General features: G+C 37.3%; 1 protein-coding gene across 1 annotated transcript; it reads left to right on the top strand.

Moving 5' to 3' along the window:
• Positions 1-9,724: 9,724 nt before the first annotated feature.
• On the top strand, positions 9,725-11,083 carry LOC108735599. Its single transcript, XM_018467616.2, has one exon. The coding sequence runs from the start codon at positions 9,924-9,926 to the stop codon at positions 10,878-10,880; it is 957 nt and encodes a 318-aa protein (XP_018323118.1). The 5' UTR covers positions 9,725-9,923; the 3' UTR covers positions 10,881-11,083.
• The last annotated feature ends 5,269 nt before the right edge of the window (positions 11,084-16,352 follow it).

The raw sequence follows: 16,352 nt of genomic DNA, 5'->3' as shown, positions 1-16,352 counted from the left end.
ATATTTATTTCAATTATTAACAATTTAAGCTTAGAATCATATTTTCCATCAACTTTCGCAAACTTTTATTATGAGTTTCTTATCCATAAAAAATATAAAATAACAGCTTATAATACTTCCGACCAAATAGCAAAACTTAACTGGTTTTCGAAGCAATGTTCATCCATAGGGATAATCCTTGAACCTTGAGTGTTGGCAACCTGGCACCTCTGAAAGTAAGATTATTGTGCCAGGCCCGTAAAATTGTAGTAAATTTGAAAAAATTGTAATAGATTAGCAAAAAAATCGTCAAATTAAATTGTATCGCATTAAGTAAATGTTAAACTCAGAGTTTAGTTTAAAGTAAAAAGATTATTGACAATATGCAGCTTATTAATAGCCAAATCCTTAGTAGCTACCATAGATAATGTAGTAGCTACCATAGACATATATTATTGGACGCGCCCTAGCCGTATCTCGTTGTAATAATTTCTTGGCTCGAAAAGTGAGGGAGATGGCATATGGTTTCGGACTAGTGTTATTTCTTTCATAACACGCACTATCGTGAGAGAGATGGACATTATCCGAAACTTCGTTCCATCTCTTTCTTTTGTTGTACCACAATTATGACCGCTAAGGCATGTCCATTAGTGAACGTCGACGTTTAACTCTCCCAGACGATAAAATTACTCTCTAAATCAAAATCACCGACACTATTTCTGATGAATATACCACCGAAGAAAACCAGACATCGACAGACAAAATTACATAGATTTGGAAGATATTAATAATGCTTTATTTTAAACACCTATAGAGTAGAGACTGTCATACATATACTCAAACGAATAGGACTGCAAAATTTTAATTGTTAGTGGTGACCTATTATCTATGGTGGTGACTCTGTCATGAATTCTCCTTTGACTTTCAAATATTTTTCTGGCTATTTATATGAGGAACCCTTTGAAGTTAAAATGGCCAACGGAAAAACCAAAGGACAGTATAAATTATACATTCCTTTGTTACACAAATTTGATGAACCAACATATATTGAATTTTCGGTTGTCGATATTCATAAAACTTTCAACGTATTAATTAGTCATGCTGACTTGACTAAAATGAATGCAATTATAAATAATTCTAACAATACTTTGTTTACCGAACACACACGAAAAAAAATTTCCATGGGACTAGAGATAAAATTTTAACAATTACTTATAAAATCCTAGGTAATTTACACAAGGGAAGTTGTGTTATTCTTGACAACGGAACAGATCATATCAGGTATGTACAATGTAGATAACAGTTTTGCTGATGTGCAATATTTCAATAATATTCACATCAACGAGCCTATGCATTTAGATACCCCTGACCAATACATTTACTCAGACAAAACCCTGATTGAAGACAATTTAAATTGAGACGCAGTTAAACAACTTCGATTAGGCCACATATATAATGAAGAAAAAAATAAATTTACAAATCTTTCTAAAAAATTTAATTCTATTTTTAGCGACTACCAACAAAAATTAACTGCGAGTACACAAGTGACGCATCAGATCAGGACAACTGATGATTCTCCAGTTTATCAAAATAATTTCCGTTATATCCAAAAGATGAAATTCAAAATCAGGTCAAAAAGTTACATAATGTCGGTGTTATTAAACATTCCAATTCCCTTTGCGCTTCCGCTGTTTGAATAGTTCCAAAAAAGATGGATGTCTCAGGAAAAAAGAAATTTTCGTGAAATTAATAAAAAACCATTGAAGACAAATACCTTTTATCCCGAATTGAAGACATTTTAGATTCTTCAGAAAATGTTCCCATTACTCTATTTTACACTTAAATTCCGGCTTCTTACAAATCCCTCTTCACAAAGACAATACATAAAAAACATTAACAACTGTCATTACGGATATGTACGTATGCCGTTCGGAATCAAAAACGCACCCGCTACATTCTAACGCATGATGGACACGGTATTACGTGACTACTTATATAAATTTGCCTTTGTTTACACGGACAACATTGTTATATTTTCCAAATCGTTACATGAAAACATAATTCACTTGAAACAAATTTTTCAGAGACTAAAAGACTCCAGTATTGTCATTCTCCTCGCGGGATGTATAAAGAGAAGTAGATTAATTAATATTAAAAGTAGTGGACCTAACGAGTCCTCAGATCTAGGTCACGGCTTCCCACATCTGGGTCATGGTCTATCCATCAACATCTTACCAATTTTAGACCTCTAGAGGTCTTTCTAAGTCATTCTTCATCTGAAAAGAGGTTAGACCATGCCCTTTTTGTCAACAATACCAGAAGCCCTTGTTGAAGATCCTCTGAAATTTTGGAAAGGTCAAAGAGTCAGCTTTAAGAAGATCGTGGTTATGTGAAGAAAATTGAGCTGATAGGTAAATAAAAAATTTCCGTGTTAACCAAACAGGAAAGTACAATCAAAGAGCGACTTCTTAAAATCCAGCAATAGCGCTCATGTTTGGTGAGAATTTTTTTACATCAAATAGAAACATTTGAGAGGGTAAGAGTGAAGGAAAAAAAATAATATTTTTAACCCTTTCCACTACAGTGGTCTAAGACACGAACAATAAATTTTTAAAAGTGAAAGATACAGCTGGGGCAATTTCATATTTGGAAAGTGAATTTAAAAGCAATTTATTAACCTATCGCTCCTTTTAAAAAGTCAATTTAAAGAAAATAATAAATTTCGGGCTGCTACCTTAGCCATACCATGCTTTATAACAATGAGACAAATTAAGGCAATGCATAGGTACTCATGCACTACACACTACAGCAGAGCCGGGCAAACTTTAACTTCGCAGGAGCTGCTACATGAGGTTAGTTTGAGTCACTCCATACCCTTCAATGAGTACGAGAGAGTAAGCAGTAATGAATAATTTTGTTTTGTCTTTTTCTTCTCCCCTCCACTCCCATATCAAGCCCCTTCATCCCCTAGACGAGCGAAGCCACTCTCGCAACTTAAATAATAATTTTCGTTACTACGTTCGCAAAACTATTGGGTTTGGCTATGGAAGAGGGGACTCATCTACGAAATGGAAGGGATAAGAAAAGGAAAGAATCATCTCACTCGCACTCGCAGGATCAATGAGGATCCACTTGGTTAACCTTGAGGATCACTCGGGATGCAAAAGATCCGAGTTTGCCCGGCTCTGCACTACAGCATTGATTGTTTTGTTGTATATAATGTTTTGATATAAATATATAGTGATATGGTCTGCGATAGGTACTTTGTACAATAAACAGCGATAAAAGTAACATTCAATAACAAATAAACACATCGGGAAACCAACACAGCATTGTTACTTAGGAAAAAAGTAACGCATGTATTATGTTATACACGTTACTGTATATGCCAGTTAATACTGTAATGTTCGTGGGTTTAACAAAATTATCTTCTAAGACTGATAACGACAAGAATTATTTGTTTACACTAATTTTTAAAGAACTTATAAACACTATTAAATTATTACTAACTTAGGTAATGAATTATTCTATTTATTTACAGTACTGCTGATATATCACTATTCACTGCGCTATTTATTTCACTTCTATCACTGTCAATTTATTTCTGGATTCACTTCTGCACCGGTCAATTTATTTCTACCCTCTCAGCGATCGTCCCTTCCTTTAAATACTCTTTTGTTTACTTTTGGGAACCTTCTCGAAACATCTGGATAGTTTTTTTTTTAACTGTTTAACTGCTTTTCCAGAACGCAGGTACGACACACATTTACAAATACGGCGCACATGAAGAAAGGCGCCCGCGGCTAATCGGCGAATCGATAAGCCGTTCACGCACACGTGTGTCCGATCGCACACAAACACACTCATGCTCGCTACACTGCCCCCTCCTTAAGGATGTTTCGTCCAGAAACAATTGCATTTTCCGTTTCGCAGGATCGTGCCTAAATCTGCAGTTCTCGCCTTCACAACATCCACTCCGGGAATAGAAGTAACAGTCCACGGTTTTCTCATGATTCGTCCGATTCGGGTTATTACTGCAAACCAAAATGTCTATTCCAGTACGGCGGAACAGGACTGCGATTATGTTCCGTACAATCCTCCAATCTAGGTTGTCCCGTCCACAACCAAGCTTTGGAATCGCCAGTTTCTGTAGGTTATTCTCCAGAAGATGTCCGCGGATTTCCATTACTGCGTCCCAAAGGTCTCTATAAGTTGGGTTATAAGAGCATCTTCCTTTAATTACTAGGTAATAGTTATTGCGTCGTCCGTCAGGCAAGCACAATAGTTTTCTTCCCTTCTGTACTTGGTCTTCAAGATGTTCCAAACCGCCAAATCTGCGTTTGAACTCGGACGTGATACCACGGCTCATTCTGAGATCCTTTAAAACGCAATGGGCCAGAGAATATTTCTTTGATATAGCAAAGAGGTCTCGTCGGATTTCTTGCGTCACTCCAAACCTACTGTTAAGATGGGGGCCTTCCTTCATGAACCCTTCGAATGGAATAGTTCTTACTAATCTGGTCCGCGCCTCAAGCAATTAAAATGGACTACCTTCGGCTTTCCATTTGGAGTTTTCCTAATTCGGTAGATCGCGTCATTAATCCTCTTCACTATCTCATAGGATCCTTCCCAATTCTGTTGGAACTTAGGTGACGAGGATTATACAACCAAACAAGATCTCCAGTTTGGTAACCACCTGGTGTAGCCTTGATATCGTAGTTTTCTTTAATCCTGTCACAAGCAATCTGCGTATGCAGATGAACTGACTCGTGGATATTGTTTAACTTTCTTCGGAGGTTGGTAGCATAATCTTCTCCAACCAAGTCATCTTCTGGTTTACAGGCGAATTTTAGGTCACAAGGTAGTCGTAACTCCCTTCCAGAAAGGATATTGGCAGGTGTTTCGTCAGTCATTTCGTAAACAGATGAACGGTATGCCGTTAAAAATAAAGGAAAATAGTAGTCCCAGTCCCTACCTTGGAGAGATATTTAATCAAGGTCCGGTTCATTCGCTCTACCATGCCGTCCGATTGTGGATGTAGTGGAGTAGTTTGAGTTTTTCTTATTCCTAGGATTTTGCATATTCCACGGAATATAGCCGATTCGAAATTCCTCTCTTGGTCTGAGAGCAACTCCAAGGACACCCCAAAACGACTGATCAACTCCTTCATCAGCTCCTCAACTATGGTTTCCGGCTCTTGATTCGGAAGGACAATGGCTTCAACCCACTTAGTATAATAGGGCAACCCGCCACAACGATTGCGATTCGTTGGAAGGGGCCACCGACATTGTATTGACGCATTGGCGTCCTTGACCTTTTTTGTGGTCCATCACTCGCAGCACAGGTGGTACACTTCTTACACCAATTCTTGACATCTTCCTTACTGTTCACCCAATAAAATCGCTCTCGAAGTTTTCCAAGCGTCTTATTCACTCCAAAATGGCCACCAGATGATCCATTATGAAGATACTGCAACACCTCTCTAACCTTGTTTCGAGGAATAACCAGATGCTTCCTATCTTCCTCTCCATCTGGACTTTCAACAACACGCTTCAAGGATGCCATCCTCCAAAACCATTGAGTCCCACTGAGCCCATAACGATTGTAGTACTTGGGTACAGGAAGAAATTTGCTGCCACGTTGGTCGTTTTCTTGGTCGTGTTTTATATTTTCAGATAACCACTCGTCATCGATTACCGTGACGCGTCGAATCGCCGCTTCATTCTTTTCCATTAGATCAATCTGCTTGCAGTCTGTTTGACAAGATCTTCTGAAAAGTGTATCGGCGTTCTTGTGTCCAGTTCCAGGCCGGTGCTCTACGTCAAAATCATATTCCTGTAGCTTCTCAATCCATCGAGCTACCTGGCCCTCCGGATTCTTGAAATTCAGAAGCCAATCTAAGCTGCATGATCGGTGCGTAGGGCGAATTTTCGTCCATATAGGTATTTATAAAAATGTTCTACACCTTTGACTACAGCCAGTATCTCTCGCCTAGTGACAGAGTAGTTTATTTCAGCTTTTGATAAGGTCTTGCTAAAATAACCCATTACCTTCTCTTGGCCATCTTGTAACTGCGAAAGAACGGCTCCCAGTCGCACATTGCTGGCGTCGGCGTCCAAAATGAACATTCAATTGGGCCGAGGATATACCAGAAAGGGGGCTGTGATTAAAGCCTGCTTCAAACTCTGAAATGCCGTTTGACAATCCGAATCCCAATGCAATTTGCGGTCACTTTCGGTTAAACGTGTCAATGATTTGGCGATATTGGCGAATCCGCAAACATAGCGACGATACTACGCGCACATTCCCAAAAAGCTTCTTATGTCGTGGACATTTTCAGTCCCTGGCCATTCCTTCACGGGCTTTATCTTCTCTGGATCCACGGCCACGCCCATCGATGATACAACATGTCCCTAGTAAGAAACTTCTTCGCGGAAAGGACGGCACTTTTTCGGACTGAGTTTCAAATTGGCCTCACGTAACCGCTGGAATACCGCTTGCAAATTCTGCAGATGTTCATTAAAGGTGCTTCCAATCACTATGATGTCATCCAAGTATACCAAGCAGGTCTTTCCAATTTGATCACTCAAGATTTTCTCCATCAACCTTTCGAACGTCGTGGCAGCATCTAAAGCAACTTGCCAGTATCCGCTCTTCAAATCAAGTGTGGAAAACATTTTCGTGTCAGAAAGCATATCCAAGGTGTCATCAATCCGTGGTAGTGGATAACGGTCTTTCTTAGTTACGTTGTTGAGCTGTTGGGAATCCACATAAAAACGGGTTGTCCCATCCTTCTTCTTTACCAATACTACCGGTGATGTCCATGGGCTTGAAGATGACTCAATTATGCCGGTCTCCTGCATTCCGTGGATTATTCGTTCTCCTTTTTCCTTCTTGGCCAGGGGCAATCGTCTAGCTCTTTGACGAATAGGCTACGTGTTGCCGGTATTGATCTTGTGTTTTACGATATTGGTCCTTCCCCTACCATTCTTGTCAGTCTTCGCAATTTAGGCTCAGAACGCGTCTAGTTAAATTCATGTCAAAATCGTATTTTTGTAAAACGTCCAGCCCAAGAATTACGTCATCTTTAGTATCTGCCACAAGCACTCGATGGTCAAAGACAGTTCTACCGATTTCAAGTGACACGTTAGCTTCGCCATGAACAACCACTTAGTTGACGACCTGGTTAGAATTCTCGACTACGCTGGGTTTTACTATGCTCCTAGTAGCTCCAGTGACGAAAAGAAACACGCATTTTCGTCCATTTATTTTTCCACCTAGGAGTAGACTGTCATTCTGGTGCTTCAAGGTCTTCGTAAATGCGATAAACTCGGTATCTTTTTGTCCGTGGGTCAACGTTTGCCTCTTTACGTCGACCCTATCTAGTTTTTCTGCTGTTAACGTCGAGTACTTGAGGAAGGAGTACTTTTCCTACACTGCCTCCTGGTATGAATCAGTTCGTCGCAATTCCAACTTCTTAGCTTTCGAGTTTCTTTATCCAACTTGGAGATGATTCGGCAGACGGTTTCTTCTACAGATTCTGACGAATCCGTTTTTTCACACAGTAGCTGAACCGTTACCTGTTTGCTATAGGGCGGTTTAACAGTTTCATACTTCAATGTACGTGCCAATGCATCAGCTAGCGTCTTAGGTCGGTCAAGGCGTATTCGTTGTTGAGTGTCACTGTCCCAAAGTCCATCAGTAAATGCCTCCACTGCCAATCTCTCCTTCAATTCTGCTGGAGTATTAAAATAGGCCAGTCAGGACAGTCTCGCAATATCGGCCTCAAGTTCTTTTAGGGATTCCGTTGGTTTCTGCTGATGGATTTTCAGTTGGATGTGATACACCGCTGTTAAATGAGCCTCGCCGTACCCCAACTCTAACTATTTTCCCAACTGTTCATAATCCGCCAATTCTTCCGGGGTAAGGGAGTTCAAAATGTCCCCCCCTGCCCCTCCGTCTCCCTCATCGCCTCTTCCATTTCCCTTCATCCCTCCCTCCCTATCCCACAAAAATTTCATTATTTATACTGTTTTCGTAGTCACCGACGATGATGCTCCTTCTTCAGTTGACTTCGACCCCTTCTGCATATCGCTTCTATAATCATCAGTTATCACACTTCGTATGTCTCATGTAGAGACTGGTGATTTTTATCATTAATTTTTGTATAATTTTAGGTGTACCGTTGTTACCACTTTTCTATTATAAGGTAGAGGGGTTTTAGTTGATAGGTCCTTCTGCGAGGGAATCCAACAATACCCAGTCTTGTTGAAATTGTCTAAAACCCGTTTTCTTCAATATTCTTTTAATGTTCTGCATATATTTCTATCAGAACACGTAAGTTGCTACAACTTAACGATAAAATAATTCGAAGTGGTCTGTAATCCTAAAATGTAGTATCGTACTATAGATGGCGTTTACCGCGCCATTTCTGGTATTTTCTAAAACTTAACGATTATTTACCTTCATCATTTTTTTCGTGGTAATATTTAATTGAAATTGTATTAAAATGTTGATAGTATATTATTAAAAGGTTTTACTTAACTACCGAAAATTCTTAAAAATTTAAACTGTTACAATTAAGTTAAACTGTATTACTGTTTCTTCTGTTTTGTGGCCTTTTCTATTTCCTCAATTGTCTCTTCAAATTACATAAAATATTTTATTTTGTACAAGTATCTTTTTTACATTCAATAATTCTTTCAGTTACTATTAGTATTACACTTAAAAACTTCAAAGTTCTTATGTTAATTTGAAAAATGGCCAAGTGACAATGTATTTTCTGTGTTTTCTTTTATAAAAAATGAAAATTGCATTGTTTGTTGTCCATTTTTCACTTTAACTTGTACACTACTAAAAATAATAATTTACTAACACATTTAAAGTGGGTGCCTTTTTTATTTGTTATTGATTAAACGTGCTGGAGGGCGCGCAAATTAGTTACATTCGACTCGACCATCTATTATCCTTTGTATATCTATTATCTATGGTTAAAAACTTTTAGGTCAACACTACTCAACTTTGCAAAGGGAATCAAGGGGGAATTACAAATAAAAAAAAACTAACAAGCGCAAATACAATACAAATAGCAATTTTTGCATTCATCATCATAAGACCGTTAGCAACCGATAATAATTTAAGTCGTCAATCCTAAGACTGTTTCGACACGCACGTCCACTCTTTCCTATCCTGAGTTACTCTTCGAATTTCTCTAAAACTAGAACAACCCATATCCTTAACTATTTGCGTACAGTAATCTAATCTAGGTCTACCTACCTTTTCCGCCGCGCCTACTGTCCATGTTTCGCACCCGTACAGTGCCGTGCTCTAAATAATAATAATCTTTTTCGAATTTCTAAATTAACCGTTCGCGACCGTAGAAGTGACTTCTTTTTGTTGAAGACGACTCTACCCTATGCTATGCTCTGCTTTATATCCCTACTACTCCTTCCGTCCTGACTTATCTGACTTCCTAGACACCTAAAATCGGCCACTTCTAAGTTTTCGTCTCATATCTTTATATTTACTCTTTCCCTACTTTTCTTTCCCTTGCATACCAGTATTTTTGTTTTACTTTTAGTGCGTTTGTTATTTACGTGGCAATCTTTTTTAATCCGATAAGCTGATTGTGTAGTGCAGTTTTATTTTTAAGAAAAGGATATAAAGAAAAACAAATGACAGCGTATATCTAGGGTGCGAATATTACATTTGAAATTTAAATGTTTCGGTAAAAATCGGAAGTATTCGACAGACACAGTGCACGCACTGGTGTGTTTTCTGTCTAGAAAACTGGAATATTGAAAACATCATAAATCTCTACAATTCCCTAATATATTTGAAATTCTAACCTGTATTTGCACAAAGCTTTAGTTACGAAAGGAGTGAAAATGTTTTTATGTTTATTTAAAAAACTGCACGGTTAACTATTTGGTAATACCAAGAAGATGCTCAATTTTCTTTTTGCAGTTATTGTGTTTATCAAGAAGTGCACTGGTTTAATATTAATTTGTAGTTATGGTACCGGTCAAGTTATAATTAGCGGAATTTTGGTTCTTATAAAGACCATACAAAGAGCAGTTGAGGCAATATTAGTTGTTTGTGATATATTGATTGAAGATTTTTGGATATTTGCAAACGATTTAAACTCTTTCTTTGAAACTTGTAAAACGATTGGTGGTAGTCTCTCACATTTCATCACAGCCAGCATTACTGCTATTGTAATGGGTATTAAGTATTCAGTGGGTGGTGTTATTTTATTACCAAGTAGCTTATATGGATTTATCTTGATTATATTTAATAACGTATTTGTTTTGTTAAGAGTTATTATTCAATCTTTTAAGCAGATTGCTATTTTAATTGGATTTGGAATATGGTTTGTTATAACATTACTTCCTTTTGTTGTTGTATCATTAGTAACTATGTTTATGTATTACATTGGCTATGCTTTTCAAAAAACTTGTGAAGAAATCCAGACTTTCTTTAAATTTTTGCAAATGAGCTTGAGTTATTTTAATTTGTTTCTTGATTTCCCTCCGGAAGCCATAGCTGGTTTAATAATTGGTATGTGTTTGATATTTGTTGTTTTAAGGTTTCGTATGTTCTGCTATCGTTTGTGTTTATCTCGAATTAGACTCAGATTTCATAATCAAATAAGAATGGTGACAGTGGATGTGCCTAGTGTTAACAATGACCTACAAACTGAAGCACCACAATTTTCCTCTTTGGAATTACGCAGTTTGAAGTGTAGTGTATGCTTAGATCATCCTAGGAATATAGTTTTACTTCCATGTCGGCATGTGTGTCTATGTAGTAACTGCGACAGTCAAATTAGCCAATCACGAGTAAGAGTCTGTCCCATTTGTCGTACAAAAGTTGGAAGTTCAATGAAAGTTTTTATATAAAACATTAATATAACAGCAAGTTGCCGTTTGAATGAATAATTAATGTCATTCCTTAAGTTAATATCATGTGTTCATAAATTGTTGTTTCTAATATACATACGTATAGGTACATAAGAATTTCACTTTTAAATCAGAATTTTTTTATTATCACTAGAACAATGTTCTACTCTACACTTTTGTTAAATATAATTTGCATTTCTATAAGTTGTATAAATTATCTATATATATATTCTAATAATAAATTTAAATAGCAAAAATATTAAAGTATGGTATGTTTTATAATGAATAGAATGAAATTTAACAAGTAAAAAATGAAACTTAAAGAGTTAAAGGGCTGAAAAAATTCTGCTGTGGTTTGAACGGTCGACTTGTACGCCACAGAACTCGTGATTTATTTAAACACTACTAAAGATCTCATAATTTGATTGTTGTCAATTGGCGTCCTTGTGCTTGAAGACTGAGCTATTATGATAAACGGAATTTATCTTCATATTATTTATTAGTAATAATTACATACAATAACGAATGTTGCATTACTATTATTAATACTTGTGTGCCATTGGAGAATCATAGAAAACAGTATGGTCATAGGCAGGTTAATGCCATAGATAATAGGTTAATGCTTTATAACATAGACATATATTAATGGACGTGCCTTAGCCGTATGTCGGATAAGTCGGAATAATTTCTTGACTCGAAAAGTGAGGGAGATGGCGTATGGTTTCGGACTAGTGCTATCTCTTTCATGACACGCTTACGCATTATCCCGAGAGAGATGGATATGACATGAGTCAGTAATGTATAGTTACGAGCCCATGTACCTGTTTTAGTAATGCCATTGAAAAATTATATATAATTTGTAATTATTACTAATAAATAATTTATAGATAAACTCTGCTTACCTTAATAATTATATATAACTTCAATAGTTTTTAAATAAATCCACATTGAATTTCCACCTGTACCCGAAACAATTTTCCTTTTATTTTACAATATTAATTGACGCATAATTATGTTATTTACATATTAAGAATCAGTGAATTATTTATATCGGGTGCCACATTCACACGACTCTACCACCCATAGCTTTTCCTATTTTAGAAGCATTTTTATTTTAAATCTTTAAAAATGTGTGCTTTAAAATTTAAACTGGTTTAAAGCTATCAGATTACTAAGGTTGCCGCGTAACTGTAAACGCACTAATCAATCAAAAACAGCTGTTATTTTTTTACGATCGTGGAGCGTTTATTATATTTCATAAGTTTTTGACACGAGGCTGTAGAATGGAGGTTAGGCGCGGTAGCAGCATGTCGTTATGTTCTGTAGCGGCCTGAGATAACGTCAGCTGCTGGGCTGTTGGCTCTTGTTAGACTGATTTCTCAAGAGGTTTTTGTGGTAAATCAGCGACATGCAAGTACGCTGGTTTGAGGCTGTCCGTGAATACGGCCTTCTCTTCTCCGTTGACATGCTTGCGGACTGCGTCAACCCTGTGGAAGACGTGCGAGCAGGTACTGAGCTACTTAAATTGGAATAGATGGTGCTTGGCGTGATCCGACGTTGTCAAAACCTGTCTAGGAAGTCTTTCGCACCTAAGCGCTGCCTTGGAAGTCATGTGGAAATGCTCCACTACTTGGCCTGAAGATGATCCGGCGTGGAGTGCAGTCTGTTATATATAATATATAACAGATATATGTTACATTTATAAAATAAGATAGTTATAATATTTAGATGGTTTAAGCAAACATTCCCTATCTATGTTATTTCATATGTTCAAACATAGAAGTAGTGGTCGTTCAAAATGGCGCTACCTAATCAGCGAGGAGTAAGCCGGAACTATCAAGGAAAAGTGCGGAAAGGTCTCCTAGACTCCCGTTGTCGTCGTCGTTAGTCAGTCGTGTCGTTGTCATATGCCTTGTTCTCGTTTATGTATATTACTGTTAGTCGTCCATACTTGTAAATATTGTATACTGTGTAAATAAACTGTTTAAACCACCAGAGTATTAGTTAGTCCGGAATAGTGTATATTGTGTACAAGTCAAATATATAACAGTTTGGCGACGAGGATTGGCAACGTGCAGGTATAACTTAAATCAAAAAGTCCAAAGAGACAATGAGTCTGCCACAGATTTCATAGACACATTGATGGAACTTGCAATTCCATGTGAATATGGGGCTCATCTGGACGACACATTAAGGGACAGACTTGTTGTTGATATCAAATGTAAATACAAGGAGAAAACTTCTCAGCACTCCAAATCTTAATCTGGAAATGGCAAAACAGATTATTTTGCAAAATGAGGCAATCCAAATTCAATCGCGTCTATTAGCCAGGGCTCTTGCAGTCAACAACATCCAAAGAAACAGTTTTACGAATAGAAGAGGTCAATTCTCTCCAGGAAACCGTCCCATAACACAACACCAAAATTTTAATTGTCAACCCAACCAAAGCCAATATAACAACAGACAACAAATGAATCAAACACTACACAGACAGTCAACACAAGCTACCAGTAACCCAACTACACAACAGCCCAAACAAAATGCCAATACAAATAGGCAACAACTAAATGGTTGTTATCGAAGTGGTCGCTTACATAACCCAAATTACTGTCCAGCAAAAAATTGGCAGTGTTATCTGTGTAATAAAATGGGGCACACTTCAAAGGTATGCAGAAGCAAAAATACAGTCAATACGGTTTATGATGTAGCATCAACGTCCCAGAATTCAATCCAGCATATGTCAGCACCCACTCAATCAACTGAAGAAGAATTGGTGGATTCCCTTTTGTTACCAGAAATATTCCATATCAACACCATACAGGAAGAAATAAAAAACCAAGTCCACATAAACGCACCTAATGTCAACCACATGGAAACATCAAATAAATCAGCAGTAGCCAATATAGTTATAAACAATAAATCTGTTTTAATGGAAATAGACTCAGGTGCAGGCAAAACTCTAATAACTGATACAGATTTCGATACTGTATTTCCCCAACATCCTATATCCAATACTTCAGTATCTTTAAAGTCAATAGCAGGACCAATTAAAGTGATTGGACAAGCAGAGGTGGAAATTGGAATCAAAGAAAATCAGTTTAAAGCAGAAATAATAGTTTGTCAAGCAGACAGTCCCTTCCGTCCATTACTAGGTAGAGACTGGTTAGATCTCTTATTTCCATCATGGAGATCACATTTTACAATTAACCACGTCAATAATTATACGGATATAATAGAAGTCCTGAAAACTAAATTCCCTAAAGTGTTTGATAACACGTCCAGCAAACCCATAACTGCAGTCAAAGCACAAATAGTGCTCAAACAAAATGTACAACCCATCTTTCATAAGGCATACAATTTACCATTTGCTCAACTGGAGATAATCGACACAATATTAGACAACCTGGAAAATCAAAATAAAATCTATAAAGTCACCCATTCCGAACATGCATCACCTTGCCTGTTAGTTAAAAAGAAAAATAATCCGTTACCCAAACCCGAAGATATTTTTGCAAATTTAAATAATGGAAAAGTCTTCACGGTCTTGAACTTGTCTGATGCCTATACCCAATTGGAATTAGATGAAAAGTCACAAGAATTAGTCACAATTAACACACATAGAGGATTATATATGTCCAGGCGACTTATATATGGTCTAGCAAGTGCGCCTGCAATCTTCCAGATAACCATGGACTATATATTGAACGGCATTCCACAGGTTTCTTGTTATATCGATGATATACTCATCAAGGGAAGCGATAAGCAAGACTGTTATAACACAGTTGTAAAAGTATTAGACAGGTTAAACAAGTTTGGAGTTCAAATTCGCGAAACCAAATGTACATGGTTCGTTAATAAAGTAGAGTACTTAGGGTTCACCATATCCGAAAAAGGTCGTCAGTCATCTGTATTAAAAATTGAGGCAATTGAAAACGCTAGAGTACCACAAAACCAAAGGGAGGTAAGATCCTTTCTGGGATTGTTAAATTTTTATGCTATATTCATACCTAACTTAAGTTCAATAGCAAAACCACTACGTCAACTTACAGAAAAAAATAGGACATTTGTGTTGTCAACGGAATGTGAAAAAGCATTTCGGTTATGTAAGAAATCTCTAACATCAGACTTGTTACTTGTACATTACGACCCAACATTACCAATAATAATTGGCTGTGACGCTAGTCCAGTAGGGTTAGAAGCAGTTCTAGCCCATGAAATCAAACTTAAAGATACAATAGTAGAAAAACCAGTCATGTTTGCGTCATGTTCACTCACCAAAACACAACAAAACTACTCTCAGTTAGATAGGGAAGGTCTAGCGATAATATTCGCTATTACTAAATATATAATACCAATACTATAAGTTTTGTAATTCGTATAATATTACAATTCTTCATTCCCCACCATATCACCCCCAAAGCAATGGGTTGGCGGAAAGAGGTGTACAAACTTGCAAAAAGGCAATAAAAAAATAGTTGAATACCTAAAAAGCTCGCCTGTAACAACCCCAGAGTTGGAGAAAAGCACTTTGTTCGCCAAAATAACAGCGTTTCTGTTCAACTACAGAAATACTCCCTCAACTGCTACGGGTAAATCACCAAATGAATTCTTATTGTCATATAAACCAAAAACATTACTCTCCTGAATTTTGCCAAACCAACACCGCAAGACAGTGTCAACATTGTTTCATGAAGGTGATAGAGTAAATTTACGTATTGAAAAAAGCACCGTTAGTGTCATGTACTGTGATAAAACAATTAAGTGCAACCAGATATCTAGTATCTGTACAAGGTGTGTTAAAACAGCCTCATGTCAACCAAATGTCGTATGCTATTTAGATTGTTATTTAAACAAAAAAAAAAAGACAGTACTCAGGGTGGCAGAGATCACGAGGATCGGTATGGCTCTCTGATGCACAATACTGCGATGTGGAAGGCAACGGGAAACCACCACATTATAATCCCAAGTAAAAAGTTCAACTACTGAAATTAAATGATGGCGTCCTCTGGGGTAAAGCACTCCGGACGTAAACTAGTCCCCCATTCGGATGTCCAGGCGGGGACTACCTCGGGGGATATCATCAATAAGTGCAATAGGGATAGGTGCAATGTTTCACGAGTCGGAGCGTGGAATGTTAGGTCAATGAGGCAGGTAGGGAAATTAGAAAATTTAAAAATAGAGATGGATAGATTAGAATTAGATATAGTAGGTATAAGTGAAGTCCGTTGGCCCGAAGCTGGAGTCTTCTGGAGTGGGGACTTTAGAGTAATACATACAGGATCTGTAGAAGGTAATTCAGGTGTAGGAATTGTAATGCGTAGGAAAGTAGGGCAGAGTGTAGAAAGTTATTTACAAAAAAGCGATAGGATAGTTATGGTTAAATTAAACTCAAAGCCGGTAAGAACGGTATTAGTGCAGGTCTACATGCCTACATCATCTTACAGTGATGAAGACGTAGAAGCAGTTTATGCA

Source organism: Agrilus planipennis, unplaced genomic scaffold (genome assembly GCF_000699045.2).
Source record: "Agrilus planipennis isolate EAB-ADULT unplaced genomic scaffold, Apla_2.0 scaffold101, whole genome shotgun sequence".
Classification (NCBI taxonomy): Eukaryota; Metazoa; Arthropoda; class Insecta; order Coleoptera; family Buprestidae; genus Agrilus; species Agrilus planipennis.
Note: the sequence above shows the minus strand (reverse complement) of the source record. Positions and strands in the feature narration are given on the sequence as shown.